Source organism: Podarcis cretensis, assembly GCF_951804945.1.
Source record: "Podarcis cretensis genome assembly, chromosome: 4".
In the NCBI taxonomy this organism is placed as follows: domain Eukaryota; kingdom Metazoa; phylum Chordata; class Lepidosauria; order Squamata; family Lacertidae; genus Podarcis; species Podarcis cretensis.
This window is the reverse complement of record NC_137173.1, coordinates 27,596,885-27,620,050: the sequence shown is the minus strand read 5'-3', so window position 1 is coordinate 27,620,050 and position 23,166 is coordinate 27,596,885. Positions and strand designations below refer to the sequence as shown.

General features: G+C 41.9%; 1 protein-coding gene across 3 annotated transcripts in view; it reads left to right on the top strand.

Annotated features, from left to right (window-relative positions):
• Window positions 1–11,531, top strand: part of UBL3 (ubiquitin like 3) — a 39,910-nt gene extending 28,379 nt beyond the window's left edge. For all 3 annotated transcript variants that reach the window (XM_079974658.1, XM_079974659.1, XM_079974660.1), the window contains 4 exons: window positions 1,604–1,712; window positions 5,688–5,774; window positions 8,119–8,196; window positions 8,950–11,531. In XM_079974658.1, coding sequence (XP_079830784.1) covers window positions 1,604–1,712; window positions 5,688–5,774; window positions 8,119–8,196; window positions 8,950–9,002 — 327 coding nt within the window. In that variant the 3' untranslated portion in view covers window positions 9,003–11,531. The remainder of the gene's footprint in view (window positions 1–1,603; window positions 1,713–5,687; window positions 5,775–8,118; window positions 8,197–8,949) is intronic.
• Window positions 11,532–23,166: the final 11,635 nt, after the last annotated feature.

Genomic DNA, 23,166 nt, shown 5'->3' with positions numbered 1-23,166 from the left:
CACAACATACAAACCCATTAACTTTTGTGTGAGTTACAGCAAGTTACTTGAAGCCACTTGCTGTCAGGATAGTGCAGTCAGCTCTTCCTTGTACCTTCCTTGAAAACCAAAAGGGTCAGTGTGGCAGTGTTGATCTGCTCATTATGCATGGAAGCTGCAAGCACAAGATTTGTTTGCACTTCTGAATCAACACTTGTAATCACATATTTCAAAGTTAATTTTAAGGTGGGAATCTGGTCTCTAATGAAATCTGATAGTTCTTGAAAGTTACATGAGCAAAGTCAAATAGTAGATTGATTCTTGGATCTGCAAACCCAGTTTGTAACCTAGTGTCTGAAATTGGACCTGAGTAAACAAGCACAAAGTCACTGAGAAATCAGGAGCATGTTTCAGGAAAATGTGACTACCATATTTATAAGTCAAACTGATACAATGAATTAGTTCAAAATACTATTCATATAAGTAACACTGCTGAATTCCAGACAAGACACGATAAATCTAAGATAAACAATTATGAAAGTGAGATTCTTCTTAACCACAGTTTGATAATAACTAATAAACCATAGTTATTAACCATAGAATAATTTTTCAAGCTGCTCCAATGTCTTGAGGGGTTATGTGTGTTTGACTGAGAATGGCAGCATGTTAAATATATACAGTATAAATAAGATGGGGGAGGGCAAATAAAACTGGACCTCTTATTTTAGTTTTGAAATATCTCTAGGGCCATGATACTACATTCTCAACATGTTTAAACAGATGTTATTCCTATGCAGAGAAGCAGCTGCTCCTAATAAAGGACTAAATACTTTATTTATATCATATGTTAGACATATATTTATTGTACAGTATAACCAAAAATAAAACCTCAGTTTTAAAATCCTTTGAAGGAGCTTGTTTACTGCAAGGTATGATGTCTCAGGAAGATCAATATCAAATATCTTGTTTTTTAAAAGCTCTTGCTGTATGAAGCCTTCTAATGGCATGCTGTGCCTATGTTGCTAACTCTGCAAAAATGTTAGTAATTGTGTTTTTTAAAAATGTACTGGTGCAAATCTCAAAATGCTCTCTAAAAATAACACTTTATTGTCTGCAAGAAAGAAGACACTAACACAGCAAGATGGTTAGAGCACACAAAATAATAAATTATTTTTTAAAATATTGATTGGCTATTGCCTCAAATTGGGTTCATTTTCCCTTTACATTATATTTATTAATATTCTTGGAGCCAAAACCAGAGGGGGGTGCTTGCTAAACCCTATTTGCTGGTTTGGTGGTAAAGCAGGGGTGGGGTGAGGCTTTTTCTTATCTCTAAAAAGAGCATGTGCAGGATGGGAATGGAAGTTCCCTCCCATCCCCCATAAAACAATAGTCTTTTTTTAGTCACTTGTCTATATGTAATCCAAGAAGTTTTTACTTGATGTCTTTGCTGTTTTTTCGTACCACAGCCAAAAAGTGACTCGGTTTATGTTTTCTATGTGGCATTTGTTTTTCTTTTATTTGGCAACTGGCCTAAAATAATGACAGTTTTATCCACATTAATCATAAAAATTCAGTTCTGTAATTTTGACATTCCTTCCTAATTATTTGCTTTCTCTTTCAGATAAATTTGCGCCTCATTTTGGTAAGCGGAAAAACGAAAGAATTCTTGTTTTCACCCAATGACTCAGCAGCAGACATTGCAAAGCATGTATATGATAACTGGCCAATGGGTAAGTATTACAGACGAGTTCCCCCACACCTTGTATTCAGATGGGATCAGCCCTGTGCAGAGCTTGTCTGAGGCCCAGGGCAGGAGTCTTGTTAGAATAAAGTTATAAACTCAAACGGTGTAAGTCCAGCAGGCCCCTGACAGAGCCCTCTGCCTGCTTAGCCCTCTGAGGCCTGGGACAAGTGAACCCGGCTTCCCCCCTCTACATGGGGGGTGGGACTCAACATGGGATGGTGGTGGTAAAGAATATCTTTATTTTCTAATGCAGAATATCACTGAATATTACTGGGCTGGTAATAGCTCAAAGGGTGAAACCCAAAGTGCCACACTCTTGTATTTGATGTGCTTACAGACTTCTATGCTAACTTTTATATGTATATTTGTACATTACTTAGACCAATGGTTTCTAACACACACACCCTGGATCACTTGAATATTGCTGAGGGTCTTGGTCATTTAATTTTTTCCCTGCCTGTTGTAGCAATTTTAATGAGCTATGCTAGATTCTATATGATTTTAATTGCATTTTTGTTGCTTCTTATAATTTATTATATTGTACTTTACAATATTACAATTTGAATTCTGTGGAAGAGTTCACAGGCATGCCACAGGCCAGTATGAGACCCCCCCCCCCCTGCAGCTTAGACATTTTCTAATATGAAGCAGTCTAGATTACTCCCCCACAACCCCTCCCAATATCCTTTTTAAAAGCTTCAATTTTCTAATGGAGCTAAATGTTTGGCAATTGTGCATTTTGAAATCTCAGCTTGGAGTAAAAATGTTACTTGGAAACTGCAAATTTGATCCCTGAAGCAGAGTGCAGCTCCTTTCAGAACAGGCTGAACTGCTGCCACCTTTGTCAGATGAATAGCCTACCAAAAGCTCCTTTGTCTTATCTGGACTGAGCTTCAGTTTATTAGATGTCATTCTTTCCATGGCTGACCTTGAGCCCCTTCTTGTTCAGCCAGTCTGCCTCACATGACTTTGATAAAAGGGAGATACAACTGGTGTCACTGGGTTTTTTTATTTTTATCTTTTTCATTATTTAATTTAAAATATTTATTTGTGCTTGGGCAAGATTTTTGAAAAGAAGCATCAGGTCAGGGTACAAATGTCTAGCATACAGATAGAAATGCAGAATTTATCAAGGTGTTCTTGTCTGGAGCAGCAAGGCAAGAAACTTGATGAGAGGTTATCACCGACAAGAAAACAAAAGATCTAGGAAGCCGGTCAGAAAGGGTTGCCCCAATTTGAATGGAGATACAAAAAATGATAAAAACATACGAGGAACTGGGGGATAAAGAAGCAACTAAGAAATGAGAAAGAGAAGGTGGGATGACCTGGGATGGAGGAACAAGAATGACAAAGCAAGTGCAGGAAGGAAAGGGGCAGGAGGAACAACTGAACCCCATCCTAAGTGTTTTGAGAACAAGTGAAATACTACAAGGCTGGAGGCAGGCAAATGTCTGTGTCTCCAAAAAGAATGCCTAGGCAACTGGTTATTGGTCAGCTTGACATCAGTACCTGGAAAGGTTCTAGAACAGATTATTAAGCTGTCAGTCAGTGTGCATTTGGGGGTGGGTGGAAGCTGTGATTGCAAAAAGTCCTGCCAGGCTAACCTTATCTCCATCTTTGATAGAGAGTTAACTGGCTTGGTTGATCATGGACATGCTGTGGATGTAGTATATTTGGATTTCAGCAAGCCTTTTGATAAAGTCCCCCATGATATTCTTATTGGTGAGCTAGACAGTGCTGCTGTTTGAAAGAAATGTGGCTGCTGGTTGGGTCATACCCACCCAGAGAGTGCTCCTCAACACTTCCTTGTCAACCTGGAGCAAAATGACAAGTTGAGTGCTGCACGATTCTTTACTAGGCCTCCCAGTTTCTAACGCCTTTGTAAATAAAAGTACAGAGGAGATGTTAACCAAATGTGTAGAATGACACCAAACTGAGTGGGTAGCTAACACCGTAGACAGAAACAAGGTGATGTATTTACAAATGTTTAGGTATGTGGTTTCAACATACTTGACATGGTTCCCATTTTTGTAAATTCAGTGTTATTTTGGGAGTTTATATGTGGATTATACAGCTAAATATTTGTGTAATAAATCTCACAGTCTAATAAAACAAGTAGGACTGGGTTACGTTACTGAGCTATTAATTGTTCTCATTAAGCTTTGGGTAGCAACTAGGTTTTATATTTTCAAAAACTCAGGACACAACCATGGTACATTTCTTTATGCCAGAGAGGTCCTGGGTGCAGCCTGAAATCTGCATGGTACCTACTAGAGCAGGTTTGCCAACCAGGTGCCCTCCAGATGATTGGAACTTACAACTCTCATCAGTTCTCACCAGCATGACCAATAGTTGGAGGTGATGAGAGTTGTAGTCATCCAATTCTTCTGGAGGGCACCACTCTCAAAATATTCCATCAACAGTGTCTCCAAAAAAATTTACGCATCGCTTGGGAAGACAGGCGAACTAATGCCAGTGTACTTCAAGAAGCAAAGATCACCAGTGTCAAAGCAATGATTCTTCAACATCACCTTCGTTTGGATTGGTCATGTTGTTTGGATGCCTGATTATTATCTTCCAAAGCAACTACTCTATTCCAAACTTAAAAATGGAAAACATAATGCTGGTGGTAAACAAACAAGGTTTAAAGACTCTCAAGGCAAATCTTTAAAAAATAGTATAAACAATGACAATTGGGAAACACTGGCCTGTGAGCTCTCCAATTGGAGAACAGTATTTACCAAAGATGTCATGGACTTTGAAGATGCTCGAACTCAGAATGAAAGGGAGAAACGTGCTAAGAGTAAGGCACATTTGGCAAACCCTCACCATGACCAACTCCCACTGGAAACCTATGTCCCTACTGTGGAAGGACCTGTGGATCCATAATTGGCCTTCACAGTCACTTACAGACATACTGTTAAGACCGTGTTCATGGAAGACAATACAACTCGGCTATGAGTGATCACCAAAAAAGAAGAAGAAAGAAGAATGTGGGAAGTAGCACTTGTGGTTTGTTTCTTCCCTGACGTCCCGAAGGAAAGAGCAAAGCACTTAACTTAAAACAATTGCTTGCTTTTACCTATGGTTTAAAGTGACGTATGACCTGGTGACTAAATACAGGCTCCATGGCTCCATCAACCAGCTTTTCCCCTCTCCCACCCAAGTTTTGTTTAACCTCCAACAAGATGAAGCATACTGGAGAACTTGAGAGCTTACTCACTGTTTTGTGACAGTTTGGTTGACCTAATAAAGGTATTGCCTTGCTGTGGTTCTGGATTTTTTTTTTCGTAATAGTGGTTTGTTACTATTATAGTAATTAAATCTTTAAATGGAATTGTTGTTGTTAGCTGATATTGGCTGAAGTGCCTGCCTTATCTATTCCTTTTCCAACTGGTCCCACTGCCCCTTTTTAGAATTGAAGGGAAACCTTGCCTGCTTTATAAAAGGTAAAGGTAAAGGTACCCCTGCCCGTACGGGCCAGTCTTGACAGACTCTGGGGTTGTGCGCCCATCTCACTTAAGAGGCCAGGGGCCAGCGCTGTCCGGAGACACTTCCGGGTCACGTGGCCAGCGTGACATCGCTGCTCTTGCAAGCTCGAGCCGCACACGGAAACGCCGTTTACCTTCCCGCTGGTAAGCGGTCCCTATTTATCTACTTGCACCCGGAGGTGCTTTCGAACTGCTAGGTTGGCAGGCGCTGGGACCGAGCAGCGGGAGCGCACCCCGCCGCAGGGATTCGAACCGCCGACCTTTCGATCGGCAAGTCCTAGGCGCTGAGGCTTTAACCCACAGCGCCACCTGCGTCCCATGCTTTATAGCAAGGAATAAAAGATCTCGTACCTGTAATTATGTTTATGCAGTGTGTTGTATAGTCTAATAAGGCAGGGTATAAATGGAGACTTAAAAGATAAACAAGACAATGAATGCACTTGACATATCTTTTTGCTACTTTTTTTCAGACTGGGAAGAAGAGCAAGTAAGCAGTCCAAATATTCTGCGACTTATTTATCAAGGACGGTTTCTTCATGGCAACGTGACATTAGGAGGTAATGAAATAAATTCAGTTGGAGACAGTGGTTCTGTGGGTGATCTTTGTCTGACTTATAAAATGCAAGAAATGGACTAGCATAGTTAGTGAAGCAAGGAAGCCTATGACAGGAACATCTATACCTGAGGGAACACATGCAGCAGCCTCTCTCCACCTTAAGAAAGACCAGTGTGCCCCAGGCAAGGCAGAAGCAAAGAGGTCCACTCTTAGGAACTTGTGACATCAGCTTCTAAAAAGACCATCAGATGGCCCAAGAGGAGGCCCCTTAACACTCTACATTTCATACCATATATTAGGGCCATTGTTTTAAAATGGCATTGGGTTTCTTGGCAGAAAGGCAATATATAAATACAATACAAAAATAAAAGTTTGTTCTTAGTAAACAGACGGCATGATCCCGTTAGAGCACTTTGGGTGTTGTTGGTTTTTACTTGGGGAATTCAGCAAAGGCTCTTATTAAAATCAGTGGTACTTAATAAGTTCTCAGCTTTGAGCACGATCCCACCAATGTTTTTAATTAAAGTTGCAATTATGTGTTCCATTACACAAGCAATTGAGTACTAGGCTGTAACTCTTAAAAATTCAAATGGTCAGTATATTTAAAGGGGTTATCATTCAGTGGTCTGCAGTGTATCACATTTTAAATTTCTCTTCAGGTATTACTGCAGTAAATATCATCTTGGAAATGATGGTACTAATTACCAGTAGTTAATAGCAGTCCTCTCTTAATTGGAAAAGTGATTTGATTTCAGTCTTCATATGCCTCCTGTACTGCATACAGTCCTTAGAATCTGTATTCTAAATATTATGCGAATTGCATAACAGTGATCTAAATCTTAGCACTGTGGCTGGGCAGATTGAGAACCGGAATAAGGGGAAGCTTTCTTGCTGTTTCTAGCATAGCCATGAGGTTCCAAATGATTAGTTATAAAAAGACTGGAATGGCCTCACTTGGAGTAGAAAAGCAGTTCAATTGTGCCCCCTTGTGGCATGCACTTCTACCTGGTTTTTACTATATTGTGAACTACACTCATAGTTATTGTCAACTTTTTGAATACTGTGTTTTACTGCAGTATTTGTATTCATGATAAAATTTCAGATGGAATATAAATTGAACTTGGGTGTGAGTGTGCATACTTGGAAGTTTGCATGCATGTACACTAGAAAAAATTGTTCTGGCTTGCTTGAGATTAGCTTTCCTAACAGGTCAAATCTCCCACTAACTAGTTTGACTGTGTGCCAATTTTCATTATTGGATAATTTCAAATGTGTGACTGCAAATATCCCAAAATAGTAAGCACAAAGTGGTTGGCCAGGATTATTCAGCACTGAAGAATAAAGGCTTGTCAGAGGGTTTTTCTTATCCTTAGAAGGGGTCTGGCAAATCATTAAGATTTATTTACACCACTCACATTTCTTCAGATGAACTTCCTCATTGTCTGTCTTTGCATCTAGCTCAGACAGTAGAACATGAGACCCTTAGGGTCGTGGGTTCAAGCCCAAATGTTGAACAAAAAGATCCCTGCATTATAGGGGGTTGGAATAGATGACCCTCTGGGTTCCTTTCCAACTTTGTGATTTTATGATTCTATATCAAGTAAGCATGAAGAATTTCTACTGGAGCAGGGAACTTCAGAGGAAGCATGCTGAAGTTGTACTGAAATCTGTGATGGTATATACAAATCTGCTAGATTTTACTTGAGCATTTCATGCTTGCCCTGAATTTTAGCCAGTATTTTTATGCACATTTCTAAAAAAAACATGCATTTTAGTACATATAAATATGTTGATGGTGTTATGGTATGAAAAATGCTGATAAGTCAAGGAGAATTTAAGACCAGCTATGTTATCCCAGTTCCATCCCTTTCTACTTCCAAGGAGCTTGAGGTTGCATGTAAGGTTCTCTCCCCTGTGACCAATCCTCACAAAAAAGGTAGGCTAGGCTGAGTGGAGTCACCCAGTTAGCTTCGTGACTGAGTGGAGTTTTAAACCCAAGTTTCCCTGTTCCTAGGCTGACAAATAATTGGTTTAACAAACATGGCTTCCTTTATTATCAGAAACAAGCCAAACAAATACTTAAATTTAGGTTTGTATTGACTGTTTCAAATATTGGGGCAACAAAGGACTGGGGACAATATTTTATTCTCCCTTTCTGCAACTTATATTTGTAAGCTGCTGTTCTGAGAGCTCCAGCTGAAGAGTGACTAATTAAAGTGACAAGAAATAAATCAAATGGTGAAAGCTTGCACTTTTGGAAAATAAGCAGTTTGGATATTGTATATTGCTGTATCTATAGAGATGAAGAAGAGTATTAACAAGTAATTCTCTCTCCCCACACACAGCATTAAAACTTCCTTTTGGCAAGACGACAGTGATGCATTTGGTGGCTAGAGAGACGTTGCCAGAGCCAAACTCTCAAGGTAAGCTGATGCTTCCAACTTGGACTCAATGGACACATATTCAAAGTATCTGCACTTTGGTTGCAGTCTCTTTGTGACTTATTAAAATGTTGTGCTGAGGAGAAATCTAAAGGTTTTTGTGTGGTTCTCAGAACACGTGAATTTATATTTACACTTGAAAATGTAACTTCCCTTTTATTTTATTTTATTTTGCAAAAAATTTATTAGTTTTTACAATATCAATGACAAACAAAAACATAAAACAAACAAAACATAACAGACATAAATAATAACCTTATTGAAAATAACAGTTATTTACTTTGTAAAACGACTTCCTCGTTTCCCCTTAGTTGAATATCATTGCATATCCTTATAACGGTTTTCCAAATCCCAATTTTAATACCCTTTAAATTAAACATTAACATCTTTAAATCTTCTCCTTCTTGTATTAAACATATTATTTTATCAGTTAACATAGATACAATCCTAAGCCCTTTAAGTATCTGGACGCTATTTCCAGTTATTTTAGCTTAACAAATTTAACTAAATAATCATTAAATTTCTTCCATTCTTCGTGATGTTCCTCCTCCTTCTGGTCGCGGACTCTTCCAGTTAGATCGGCTAGCTCCATACAATCCATCATGTAACTTCCCTTTTAAGGGCATGTGACCAAAGCTCGTAATGCTCATTCAGAATTATTCTGCTCCTTTGTGTTGCACACAGAGAGTAATATTTTGCGCTAATTATCTTGAAAACATTTTCTCTGTTCTGCAGGTCAGAGGAATCGTGAAAAAACTGGAGAGAGCAATTGCTGTGTGATCCTGTAAAAGCTCTGCTGTATCTACTACTTGTGATGTATAATAGTTTTCGTCTTTCATGCCGCTGGACTAGAGGAGACCAACATTGCTTCAAACACCCTTAGGACAAGCCTGTCTGAATCCATTGAACTGAAATATTACATGAACGCTGTCACTTTTTTTTTCTAGAACAATGAACACTTTTTTATTTCTACGTTTTAGGTTGTTGAACAAGCTTATTAATACATCACTTCTCCACTTCTCCAATGCATTCTCTCTCCAAGGAAAGGTTAACTATTCTCAACAGGAATCATACTGCTGCCATAAGATCATCCTTAACCTGAACTTTAACCAATCAAGATTTCTAGATGCAATTTGCACTAAAAATGGTTGACGATATATAGACCTCATCATCAAAAGCTCTTAAGTATTTCAAACACAGAGAAATGAATCAGCACTGGAAAATACTATCAGCAGTCTTATTCTTTAAATTCAGTAACGGCCAACTGAAAGGGGGGGAAATAACTACTAAGTAAGTAAATTCTACCTAAGTCAACCTTGGTGGCCAAACTGGCACAAAATACTAACTAAAATTGTCTGACTATAGACATATATATATATTTTCACTGCAACAAACTATGTGCCTGTAATTTTAAAGCACTCTGTAGAGGGCTGTTGAAACTGATTTTTTTCATTGATATGCACTCTTCTCGTACATTAGTTGAGTGCTTGTTCAGACAGCACAAATACGTGCAGAGAGTGCATTTCCTAGCCTTAATATGGGAGGGGCAATTTCCTGTAGTTCATAGGCTTTTATTAATGTGCATAAATATTAGAAGACCTCATTTACTAATCAATTTTATGTCTTTGAATATCAGCAATTGATGTTTTTCAATCATTCTTATTCATCCGTATCTTAGTGTCCAGTGTCATGCTTACTCATTAGTGACTTCAAACAAATAATTAAAAGGAAAAATGAAAAAAGGAAAGAAAAACCTCTGCCATATGATGAGATTTTGTTTGTTTATTTTATGTGCATTTGGTGTTAGTGCTTGCAATTGTATTGGAAATCAAAAACTGGTTTTTAAAGCATACATATTTAGAAAGGATGCCATTCGTTTTCTTCATATAATTTAAAAACTGATATGCTAAAAAAAATTGCACAGCACTAAAGCATGAGTTAGTTTCATCTAAACCTGTAAAAAAATATAAAAGATTTTATATTTTTCCGCTAGGGAGAAATTCTTCCTAGTTGAAATTACAAATGTGTAGAATATATTTAATAAAAATCTTATAAAAACATAACTATAGAACTTAAATATAGATTGGAGTGTAGAATAATACAACAATAATCCATATAAATAGCTCTAGGCTTTTAAGAAAAAATTGCAGGTTGACATTTGTGTTCTGTACTTGAGTCCATGGCCCTTACAAACGTTCTGTGTTTCCTGAATGATCAACTTCATTTAAATGTAATCAGGTTATTTTATTCAATGTTATTGCTTTGACAAAATGCTTTATATGCAGTAGGCCTACAAAGATATTGTTCATAATGATCAAAATTAAATTTGTATAGAGCAGAGTTTTAAAACAAATTGTAAATAGCACTAAACATTTTCTTTCTGCAACCTGTACTGATAGATTCTTCTCTAAACTAAATAAAAGAAGAATATTGTAGTGCACTTGGTTGTGATTTGAAAGCTGTGACCTGATCTGTATTGGGCATCAGTGTTTTAAAGTCATGAAGAACATGTACAATGGAAATATCCCTTCCTGATTTTCTTTTTAAATTAATACTTGGGTTGAAATCCGAGGAAGATTGTAAACTTTCTTCGGAACAGGGATGGAGGCATTTTGGATATGCTTGGCCTCAGCTGTGCAGGACTTTATAAATCCACAAACTCGCGTTTACCCACCCCTGGAGTCAATGAATTGATTGGGTAACCAATGCTAATAGTTAAAACACCATTAGAACTTAACTTATGAAACTGCATGAGCATGAGAAATCTTAGTATTTTAGCATTCAAAAACTTAACGGTGAATTAAAAAAAATGTGTGCATCCAGCTATTGGCAACACTGATCGCTAAAAGCTTGTTTAGAGACCCCCTTGCCATTTCTGTTTCAAAAATAGCAGCAGTTTACTCCCGAAGCTTTTATTTTGAAGAGACTGTTAGCAATGCAACCTCATCTTATCCAATGCCTTTAGTTTGGTCCCAGCATCATAAGCAGCAACTCAGTTGGGTGCTATCTACACTTGCTCAGTTTCACATTAATTGTACCTGAAAACTCTGGCAGTACACTTCATTTTTAGAATGACTTCAAATTGAGTTCTGGGGATTTATTTGAAGCTGTCGGGAAAGAAGGCCACATAGGAGTAGTAGAGATCCAAACATGTAAAATAAATGCACATAATCCAACAAGTTGGTGAGAAAATTTTGCAGCAACTATTGGATAGAATGCTGGTCTTTACAAGTTTACAAAATGATGTGTTAAAGTGGAAATGAGGCCTGTTTTCCCTCTAGGACTACTGACTGATTAAAGAACATTTAGCTGATTCATTATCTGTCTTTAATTGGGTCTTTACACTTGCATGCTGCATTTTAGAGAAACTGAACTCAGAGAGAATTGAATAAACAAGCTATCAACTGTTGGGGGGGGGGGGGAATAAACATCTTACCATTTCCTACTCTACTACCACCAGAGCCAAAATAGACTCAAAAATATACAGCAGACCTTCCTCTAACATCTACCAATTAGTTTTGCTTGCCTTGTTTAATCAACCTTTGGTTGATAAACAGCAAGGGCAAACTTCAGTTGGTAGGACGGAAAGAAGGGCATATTGTATATTTTTGAGGCTGTGATCTGCCTGTTAAAGTTTGCCGCCCTTCACTTCCCTCCCATCCCTAATAGAAACCATAAAAACCTCAAACCAAGGGATATCTGCATGTCAAGTTACACCTTTTCAATTAACGCTATAGCACTGGATGGGATTTTTTTGCCAGCAATGAACTGTGGGAGGGGGACATCTCTGGCCTGGTTGTGGAATCCTGAAATCTGGTACAGGTGCTGGAAGGAGCCCAGCTGCCTTTGGCAAAGGGTTGTGCTTTGGCTCTACTCTTTCTCTATGACAGGGATGGCCAAACTTGGCCCTTCAGCTGTTTTGGGACTACAACTCCCATCATCCCTAGCTAACAGGACCAGTGGTCAGGGATGATGGGAACTGTAGTCCCAAAACAGCTGGAGGACCAAGTTTGTCCATGTCTGCTCTATGATCAGTACATCAGTACTCCAAAAAGTTGAGTGGGGTCATAGGAATGCTGCAGATTGTGTGTTACCAGGCTGCTTGGAGGTGAGTAGGTAGAATGGTCTCCTATTATTTCCAGTAGTCTTTTCTTTCCAGCAAGCAACCAACCTCACTAATTGTTGGAAACTGAAGACCACTAATTTACCATCACCTACCCTTCCCCTATTGATCCTCCTCCTTCCCCATGTTTGCCACATGTGCCTTATAAGGACTACAGCTTCTGACATGGTCCATGGCACATGAGCTGGGAGTAACCTCATACCTACTTAGTCTGCTGTGTTTGTTTGATGGGAGAGTTTGGCAGGCCCATGCTCCAGGTAAGTTTCTTCTTGAGTAAGGCAATGCTTATGAAACGGTCTCATATGAAACCAAACCATTGGTTCATCTAGCAACGGCTCTCCAGGATTTTAACCAGAGTTTTTCTCAGCCCTACCTGGAGAGACTGAGGACTACCTGTATGCAAAGCAGGCACTGAGTCACATGGACACCATCCTAATCCATAGGGGTCATTGAAAGAATATTGCTGATGCTTAAGGTGCTGGAGGGAGAAATGTTCAAACTGTCGATGACTTGATAAGTGCCCTCAAACCGCAGAATAATGAGATGGTAATATGTACCCAGACAAGCTGGAACCAGGGGAGGGGTGGGCAGTCATTCACTTGGCAATAAGTATCGGCAGTAGCTAATCTTGGACAGGCTGAATTGCACCATGAAGTGTCAATTGGGGATGTACCAACTCTCCATTTGTAGCATTTGGCTGACAAACAGGAAATGGGATTGAGGCAAAGCAGAGAGCAAAGCCAACATAAAGCAATAAAAGATAGGCATGTGCATTGTGCTTGCTTATTTTTTCTGAAGCAGGGATGTTAGAAATGCTATCCAATGCCGCTAGCTAATTGGCTCGAGGAGGCCCATTGAGAGCCTCTTACAAATAATCCGTGTGATGCTTCGGATTCTGCGATTTACATTCCTCCTCTCTTCTGTATATCATCATCTTTTTTGCAAATAGGGAACTGAGGCCGGCAGATGGTGACTTATCTTGTTGAAGGTAATGCAAGTGTTTTGGTTCCAAGATTTTTAATCAAGGCCAGCTCGAGCCATTTTGCTGCCTGGAAGAAGCCAGGATTCCTGCCACTGCAGCGCTGGTGGTTGCAACTTGCTCTGTCTCAGAGAAACCATCGCAAGTTGAGCAACATTTCACCAAAGTGCCTGGCTAGGCAGCTGCTAGTAGTTAAGTGCTCAAGTGCCATGGCAGTGGCTGGCAAGGGGGCACATTTGTTTGAGCACATTTGTCGTTCTGCTGCGCCTTTCAATCTGCTGCTTGAGACGTGGCTCATGGTCCGGCCTTGCTCTTTATAAGCACAAAAGAACCCTCCAGATACGACCAAGGACCTGTGTAGTTCAGTACCCTGCTTCTGATAATGGCCAACCTGATGCCTTTGGGAAGTCCGCAAGGAGGGCATAAAACAACAGCCCTCTCCTACCCCTGCTGTTTCCTAGAGGTAACATGTGGCCATTATGACTTGAAGTCTTTGATAATCATATCTTTCATTAATTTGTCTAATCCAGTTTAAAAACTGTCTGAGTTAATAGCCAACGCCACGTCTTGTAGCAGGGCATTCCACAGGCTCACTATGCAAGTGGTACCGCACACAAGAAAACATAGTCCAAATGAGATATATCATTAAATGTGTGTATGCATGCACACAACGAAAAATCTGGTGATGTGTGTGTGAGAGGTCGGGAGTCCATCAGCTGTGTGTACCCTGAACACCGAGGAGATTTCGGTCATGATCTCACAGTCCCAAAATGAATCATGCCATGAAAAAAACATCTCAAGGCAGATCAAGAAGACCCACCCCCACCACTTCCAAGTCACTCTATGGCCTGCTTTCCCAAAAAGTAAAAAACACAACTATTTTTCTTTCTTTTATGAGAAATGAATTTTTTTCAATCGTATCATCATGACCACTGACCCCCGTCCCATGGGGCTCCTGCTGTTTTGCAGCAGAGAATCAATGGGGCTCCGGGAATGAGTCCATAATGTACGTCTAATGAGGCCATTCTCTATAAGACTTGCTGGTTTAATGCAATCAAATTCCACAGTTACTGCTGTATTACAGAGGGAGAGAACCGGCTTTTATCTGCCAAAGTAGTTTAGGCACACCATGAACTATCCAGCATGAAACCTAATATACACATTACTAAAAAGAAAACTGTTGTATTGTAATCAGGCAAAGAACAGCATGGCCATTCAACATATTTTGAACGTAATGGGAGGAAACTGAGTCCTGGAAACATTAAGTCAACAAAAAGTCTTCGTGGTCTTCTCAATCACTTGGTGTACGAAATGCAAATCTGGAGTAAGAACGATCCAAAACCAGCAGGATTTTGTTCTTTTGGAAACTAAAAGTTTGCAAAACTCCATGTTGTGAAGCCATTCTTATTGCAAGAGATGGAACATTCCAGCTGAAGACATTTTCCTGGCCATCATCAATCACACCTTTGTAAACCTAAGGACAGGCTGGTATAAAATTCCCTTCGTGGGGCCTGGCTTTGAAGATGCTTTCGAAAGTTCAGCAATGCAGAATGCCATTCCCTGTCTCTTGGTTGGAATAAAGAGGTGGGAACATGTCCAAGGTATTTGGAGGCAGCTGCTTCCTTTGTATTTGGAAACTACCTGGAGGGCGGAATATGCTCTCCAAAATCCCCCCAGTGGAAGATGATTAATTTTCGTGGCAGACAATTACATTGACTCCTTCCAATTACACAAAAGTAGCATTGCCTGTTTCATGAGTGCTGCAATAAATCTCCCTAACGGATTCCCCTTCAGGCTCAGGATATACCTGTCATAACTTAAATTCCGTTCCTCTTGAGCTTTAGAAAAATCGTTGTGCTGGGATTCACCTAGTTCAGGGAGGGGAAAGTCTCTTACATCTTGGTTCCTTATAGTGTAATCCTTTGCCTGTTAAGTCCCATTGTATCTCCATGGGACTTCTCCCTACCTAGGAGGGCTACGTAATTTAAGCCCCTAGTAAATATGGTTTGGACTGCAGACTTGTGGAGGCAGTGCTTGAATGTATCAGGAGGCCAGAAGGGGAAATTTTACTATCATTTTGGGGAGTCGGGGATGGCGCTTGTGAATTTAATACCCCTCATTTCCCCCAGAATTAAAAAACTGGTTTCAAGTTGCCAGTGTTTAGGGACAAGAGCAGATAATCCAGTCCAGGACAAGGAGAATCTCCATGTCATGAAAAAACTTCAGCTGTTGATTTCAGCATATCAGGCTGCTGTTCAAGGCACAAAGGCCAGGCTCCCATCACCACCCCTGGCCTGTTGGTAGCCCTGAAGATCCCATTCCCAGAGTAAAGTGGGGTAGGATTGCACAAAGACAACATATGGGATGGGCCTAGGAATATAACTGTGGAAAGGTATCCTAAGATTCATTGGAAGCAGAAGTACATTGGGGGTTTAAAACACAGCAAGGTTGTGTGTGCCCCCCTCCTGGCATTTCAAGTCACATTTGCACATTGCTGTACACACACTAGAGGGAGGGCAGGGATGTCGTCACCCAATGCACATTACTCGTTTGGTTTCCTAGCACCTGGACACTAACCCACCCGCACCCCAAAACTCCTATTCATGTGTCTGTTACCTTGCATGCACATGTGCAACAGTGGTCTCAAATGCTTTTTTAAAAAATAAATGATTGGTTTTTCCATATGTACATCCTGTAACAATATTTCTCTAACAATTTTCATATTACCCGCTCCTCCCCTGGACTTCCTTCATACTCCCATTTTGTTTTATTTCCATATTACTCACCCTGCGTGTTGTTTCCCAAAAATTTCCCAGTACATATAGTCTTACACCTCTGGTTACAAACACTTCAGGTCACAGGCTCTTAACACCTCGGGTTAAGATCTTTACCTCAGGATGAGAACAGAAATTGTGCGGCGGCAGCAGGAGGCCCCATTAGCTAAAGTGGTACCTCAGGTTAAGAACAGTTTTAGGTTAAGAACGGACCTCCGGAATGAATTAAGTTCATAACCAGAGGTACAACTGTATACAATTGTGTTTGTTTATTCAAACCCTGCCAGTGAGTCCAATTCTTTATGTTGCCTCTTCATATATGTTGTAAATGGTTCCCATTCTCTTTTAAAGTCTTTGTTATCCTTTTCATGTAATTTATTTGTTATTTTTGCCAGTTCTGCATATTCCATAAGTTTCCCTTGCCATTGTTCTTTCCTTGGTGCACATACCTCAGCTTAACCGCGAAGCGTATGTGGCCTGCATTTCCAAATCGGATGTAAGCTGGTTTGAGGGAACACACCTCAAATGGCGGCACTTCGTCAAGGACAGATAAGGATTGTGCCTAACTAACATTGGGTATCCACAACTTCAAACACCCTGGAGAACCATGAATGCTGTTTGAGCCAGCTGATAGGGAGATGGGGGAGGTCTGCAAATCCATCTGTGTGTCTCTCTACCTGGCAACCCAACTGACCTTGAGGCCTGTGAATTTCCTCAGGGTTGGGAAGGAGAGAAATAGCAGCTGTGACTTATTTGCCACCCCCTTTTCCTTTGTGAGTTTTGTTATTTATTTATTTATTTATTTATTTATTTATTTATTTATTTATTTATTTTCACTCTGTTGCTGTTGTGGATAAGGGATGGGAGATTTTTATTATTATTACTGCCATGGATGCTTGTGGGCAACAACTAAGGTTGAGAGCCTGGGTGGTTTGGACAGTGGGGGTGTGAAAGATGTTGAGTTCCTCAAAAGCCACAGCGCGAGAGTCTGCTGGCATGGAGTGGGGCCCTCTTTGTGTGAGAGACACAGTGGGAGTGAGTGGGAACTGTTGCTAAGATCATCGGTTGTTTAGTCTGTTTTCAATCTCATACCCTCCAACATTTCTCCGATGAAAATAGGGACATCCCATTCCATAATGATAATTTTACTATTTATATCCCACACATCTTATTGGGTTGCCCAAGCACTCTGGGCAGCTTCCAACGTATATAAAAACATAATAAAACATTAAACATTAGAAAAACTTCCCTATACAGGATTGCCTTCAGACGGCTCGGGGTTTGGATAACTCCATATTCTCTAACATGTCTCCAATGAAAATAGGGACATTTTTGTTTTTCTCTGTTTATTTTTGTTACCTCATTCCCTGCTCTGGAAATGAAAACATTTGATGAAGAACGGGATATAAATTCTGTATATAACATCTGCCCCCCCCCAAAAAAAAACCCTGCCAGCAGGGGGCGTGCAGTGGAGCCATAGTAAATGGTAACGTGTAGACAGACTAAGGGTTATTTAGTGCTGTCACTCACCCCATGCCCTGCACCCAGCCGGGCATAAATCTTGGCAGGCCAGCCTAGCGGAGAATGTCAGGAACATAGAAGGATGCCACAGACAGAGCCAGACAATTGGTTCATGTGGCTCAGTCTTGTTTACACTGACTGGCAGTGGCCCTCCAGGCTTTCAGGGCAGAGACATTCCAGCCCTACCCAAGGATTGAACTTGGGACCTTATGCATTCTGCCACTGAGTGATGGCCCTTCTCCAATGTTTTCGCCACCCAGCGCAGCTCCCAGGTTGCACCGCATGCCTGTGAGGATCACAGAGCAGAAAGGGGAGTGCTCCTCCTCCTAAGGATCATCAAGCCCTCACAATATTACAGGCGCGGGTGGCGCTGTGGTTTAAACCACTGAGCCTCTTGGGCTTGCTGATCAGAAGGTCGGCGGTTCGAATCCCCACGATAGGGTGAACTCCCATTGCTCTGTCCCAGCTCCTACCAACCTAGCATTTCAAAAGCATGCCAGTGCAAGTAGATAAATAGGTAACACTGTAGTGGGAAGGTAAATGGCATTTCTGTGCACTCTGGTTTCCGTCACGCTGTTCCATTGCGCCAGAAGCGGTGTAGTCATGCTAGCCACATGACCCAGAAAGCTGTCTGTGGACAAACGGGCCGACTCCCTCGATCTGAAAGCGAGATGAGCACCGCAACTCCATAGTCACCTTTCACTGGACTTAACCATCCAGGGATCCTTGACCTTTTACCTTACAGACACCTGGAACTGTGATTGCATTAGCAGCATGGAGACAATTGCAGGTGAAACTAACACTTCTGTTATCATAGAATCATAGAAGGGATGCCAACAGCCACCTAGTCCAACGCCCTGCAATGCAAGAATCTCAACTAAAGCAGCCATGACAGGTGGCCATCCAACCTCTGCTTAAAAATCTCCAGTGAAGGAGAACCCACCACATTCTCAAGGAGTCCATTCCAGTGTCTTACAGCTCTTGCTGTCAGAAAGTTCTTTCTGATGTTTGGTTGGAATTTCCTTTCTTGTAATTTGAATCCATTGGTTCAGGTCCCAGCCTCCAGAGCAAGAGAAAGCAAGCTTGTTCCCTCTTCCATGTGAAAGTCCCAGAGATATTTGAAGATGGCTACCATATCCTCTCTCAGCCTCCTCTTTACCAGGCTAAACATACCCAGCCGCCTGCTGTGCACACTTTAGCTGAGATTCCTGCATTTCTGGGGGGTTGGACTAGATTTCCCTTGGGGTACCTTCCAACTCTGTGATACAAAATGGCTGCCCTAGCTTAGTGCCCCTTCATTTTAAACCCACGGAGCCCTTCAGTTCCAGGTTCCTGTGCAAAATGAAGCACAGAGAGTCAAGCCACCGCACTCCTGAAAACCAAAAAACACAAACAATCTCACCAGAGATTACTGTGACTCAGACTGGAGTCAGACAATGGTTTTCAAGAGACTTGAGAGTCATACGGCAGAGCCATCATTCATTGCCATGGCAGACACATTTATTTCTTTTGTTCCACTTTCATTTCTGGTCAAACAAAATTTGCAGCTGTTATTTTTTCCCAAGCACTCCGAAACCTTGCAAAACATGTGAGCACAGGCAACAGTGATATGAGTGTACAAGCACTGATTCATCTGCCGTGCCACCTTCAAGCCTTTGATGGGATGGGGGGAGGAATCACTATTGTCTGCCTCCAGTGTCAGGTTTAAGGGTACAGAATGAGTAAGGCTGGAGTCAGACTCCCCACACATGTCATACAAAATTTTATACACTTCTATCCTTTTGCATCTTACTTCGCTTTTTGCTATATATTATATATATATATATATATATATATATATATATATATATATAGCCCCAAACAATGTACCCTTTCCCACCGCCTTGATCATTTTACTTGCGGAAACTTTTCTGAGTTTTTTGGTGCGCACACACCCTGGTGGGGGTGGGGGAATCACTTTACTGCAATGGCCACATTACAATTGACTATATTTTACCTGACCCAAGTACAGTCATACCTCAGGTTACAGACGCTACAGGTTGCGCGTTTTCGGGTTGCGCACCATGCCGAACCCGGAAGTACCGGAATGGGTTACTTCTGGGTTTCGGTGCTCATGCATGCACAGAAGCGCCAAATCGCAGCCCACACATGCGCATATGCGGCACTGACGGTTGTGAATGCTGTGGGTTGAGAACGTGCCTCCCACACGGATCACGTTCGCAACCCGAGCATCCACTGTACTCGAAACATCCAGAGTGTGAGGTGAGGAGAAAGGGCAAAAAAATCTGCACACCTTTGTGCCACAGGCAGGGGCAACGCAAGGGGGGTGCAGTGGGGGCGGTTCGCCCTGGGTGTCCTCACTGAGGGGGGTGAGAAAATGGTGGGCGGCACTTACCGTGGGGCCTGCAGCACACCCCAGCCATGCGTCTCTCCTGGGAGTGACGCAGCGGCTTGAGCACCCACAGGCTCTGTGATGCCCCAAACAGTCCCCCCACTGCCTCCCCCTCAGCTGGAGGGCGGCTGAGTGGGAGGAGGCAGGCGGACTCATTGGAAGCCCTGCGGTGCCCCTGTGGGTGGCTGGCTCCGCCCCCTGGCGCCTGATCAGCTTGCTCTGCCGCTGGCCATGGGGGCAGAAGGACGGGAAGCTTCTCTTGCATTTGATATCACAATAGCAACGGGGCATTGTTACATGTATATATGCCATGCATTCCATAGTCGGATAGGTGGACACCCTGGACTTCCTCCCCGGCCTCTGTCTATAATATCCATTTGCGGTGAGGTGACCTAAACTGTACACAGTATTCCAAATGCAGTCACGTCATTGATTTGTATAACTGCATTATGATATTGGCAGTTTTATTTTCAGTTCCTTTCCTGATGATCCCGAGCATGGAATTTGCCTTTCTCGCAGCTGCTGCACCCTCCACTTAGAGGCCACCACAGAGAATGCCCTCTCCCAGACCTCCCCACACACCCCTGAAGGACGGCAGAACTACCAAGAAGGCCCATCTGCCAGCACAGGAAACAACAACAGGAAATTGACTTGAGAAGCAACAGAGTCCTGATGGAACAGAGGCAACCATCTCAGACCGCATGGCTCTTACAAGCCACTCTTGAGTTCTTATACCAATAATTTAGGAACTTACAGCTGTAGCAACCAGCTGAGACCTCCTCACACTTTGAGTTTCTCTGGTAAACAGGTGGAGCTACAGACAACAGGTCTGATTGTCTATCCCCCCCCCCCCCCCGTCAAGGTGAGCTAAGCCTAGGACAGCAAATCCTGTGGTCTTAACCCCTTCATGCATCAGTCAGACTTAAGCATATTCATTATATGAGGCTGCTTATACCACACTTTATACAGTTTCCAATAAATGCTGAAGACACACCTGTTTAACCTGGCTTTTGACACTTGAGGTGTACAGTGGTACCTCGCAAGACGAATGCCTCGAAAGACGAAAAACTCGCAAAACGAAAGAGTTTTTCGTTTTTTGAGTTGCTTCGCAAGACGGATTTCCCTATGGGCTTGCTTCGCAAGATGAAAACGTCTTGCAAGTTTGTTTCCTTTGTCTTGCAAGTTTGTTTCCTTTTTCTTAAAACCATGCATTCACTTCAAGGAGCACACGGTGTTGTAGCCTTTTTTGAGGTTTTTGAAGACTTTGGTGATTTTTGAAGCTTTTCCAAAGCCCGTGCTTCGCAAGATGAAAAAATCGCAAGACGAAAAAACTCGCGGAACGAATTAATTTCGTCTTGCGAGGCACCACTGTATATATTTCAGATCCCCTTATTTTTGCGATTGCAAGTTGTTTTAAATTGTTTTAAATATTGTGGTTTAATGTTGTAACCCACCCTGGGACCATAGGGGGAAGGGTGGGCAAACAACAACAACACAATAATATATCAAAAAAGTGGTGGTGGAGAGCATTGCCTGCCCTGGCATTCTTGCCCAATTGCTGAACTTGCACAGCTGCCTAATTTGCTTGTTACCTTAAAGCTAGAACTGAGATCTTGAAATCTGATGTGGGACCAATGGACTTTGGCTATAAGTTGAAGTGTATTTAAACTGTGCCTCAACTATGTTCAGTTTGTAAATAAACTCAAAATATCACAAAATGCTGGAAGAATCTAGTGATTTCCTTCCAAAGGAAACCAGGCCTGTGTCCCTGGAACTTCTTACTTCTCAAAGTGAGGTGAATGTACCAATTGGGTGGTATTAAAGTACGCTTCACTCACCCATTAAAATTAACAGATATGACTAAATTAGTTCTATAAATTTCAATGGCTTTACTCTGAGCAAAGCTTAGTTAAACACTACCCAATATTTTCTTAATTCATTGGCTTGTTAGTACAGGAATATCTGTTGCCAATAGTCTGTTTCATCAGACTGGGAAATGGGCATATATGTTCCTGCAGATATATTTTTAAAGCAGATAAATAAAACATACAACAAACACATTTTCTCGGTTTTCAGACATTGATGCTAATGGCAAACAAACAGCGGATGTGGCTAGGGCACCCTAGTTATTCCACTCAGCATCTGCTGCCAGAATGTCTTTTGCTTTACTGAACCAAACGCTCAACATGAGCCCAGAACCACAGGAGAGCTGTAGAAAAAGGACAGCAGCTGTTAAAAACAACCGGAGGAGGAGATTGTGTGGCAAGTGCCTCTCTACTGAAAATCGGCTGTCTCAAAACCTTTGTAATAATGATTACCCTAGAACAGAAACCACTGGGAGAAAAAGCAGAGCCTCCTGAGTCTGGCCTACACCTCCTCCCCAGGGCTTGGCTACCTTAACAGGGTGGATATAACCACAGCACAGTGACAGGTGAAGCTTCCACCATCTCCTGAGGGAACAGTAATTTACAAGGAGCGAAGAATGATTTGCGGAAAGTTCTCACATGTTTCCTCAGAAGCAGCCTTGCAAGTATGAAAGATGTTCTTTGTTGATGATTAACGGCTCCTTTTCGCTTTCTCCTTCAGGCAGGGTAACAATGTAGGGTAGTCTACTTTAGAGAGGGCAGTCCTCTGTTTGAAGAATTACCTGGCCCAAGTCTGGTTTAAAGATGAAATATCCTAAGAAGTGGTGAAGAGGGTCTAGAACTATTACTGCTAGGTAAAGGTAAAGGTAAAGGTACCCCTGCCCGTACGGGCCAGTCTTGACAGACTCTGGGGTTGTGCGCCCATCTCACTTAAGAGGCTAGGGGCCAGCGCTGTCCGGAGACACTTCCGGGTCACGTGGCCAGCGTGACATCGCTGCTCTGGCCAGAGCCAGAGCCAGAGCCAGAGCCAGAGCCAGAGCCGCACACGGAAACGCCGTTTACCTTCCTGCTGGTAAGCGGTCCCTATTTATCTACTTGCACCCGGAGGTGCTTTCGAACTGCTAGGTTGGCAGGCGCTGGGACCGAGCAGCGGGAGCGCACCCCGCCGCAGGGATTCAAAACGCCGACCTTTCGATCGGCAAGCCCTAGGCGCTGAGGCTTTAACCCACAGCGCCACCTGCGTCCCTACTATTACTGCTACTAGTAGTAAAAGCCTGAAACTCACAAATTACATCAGT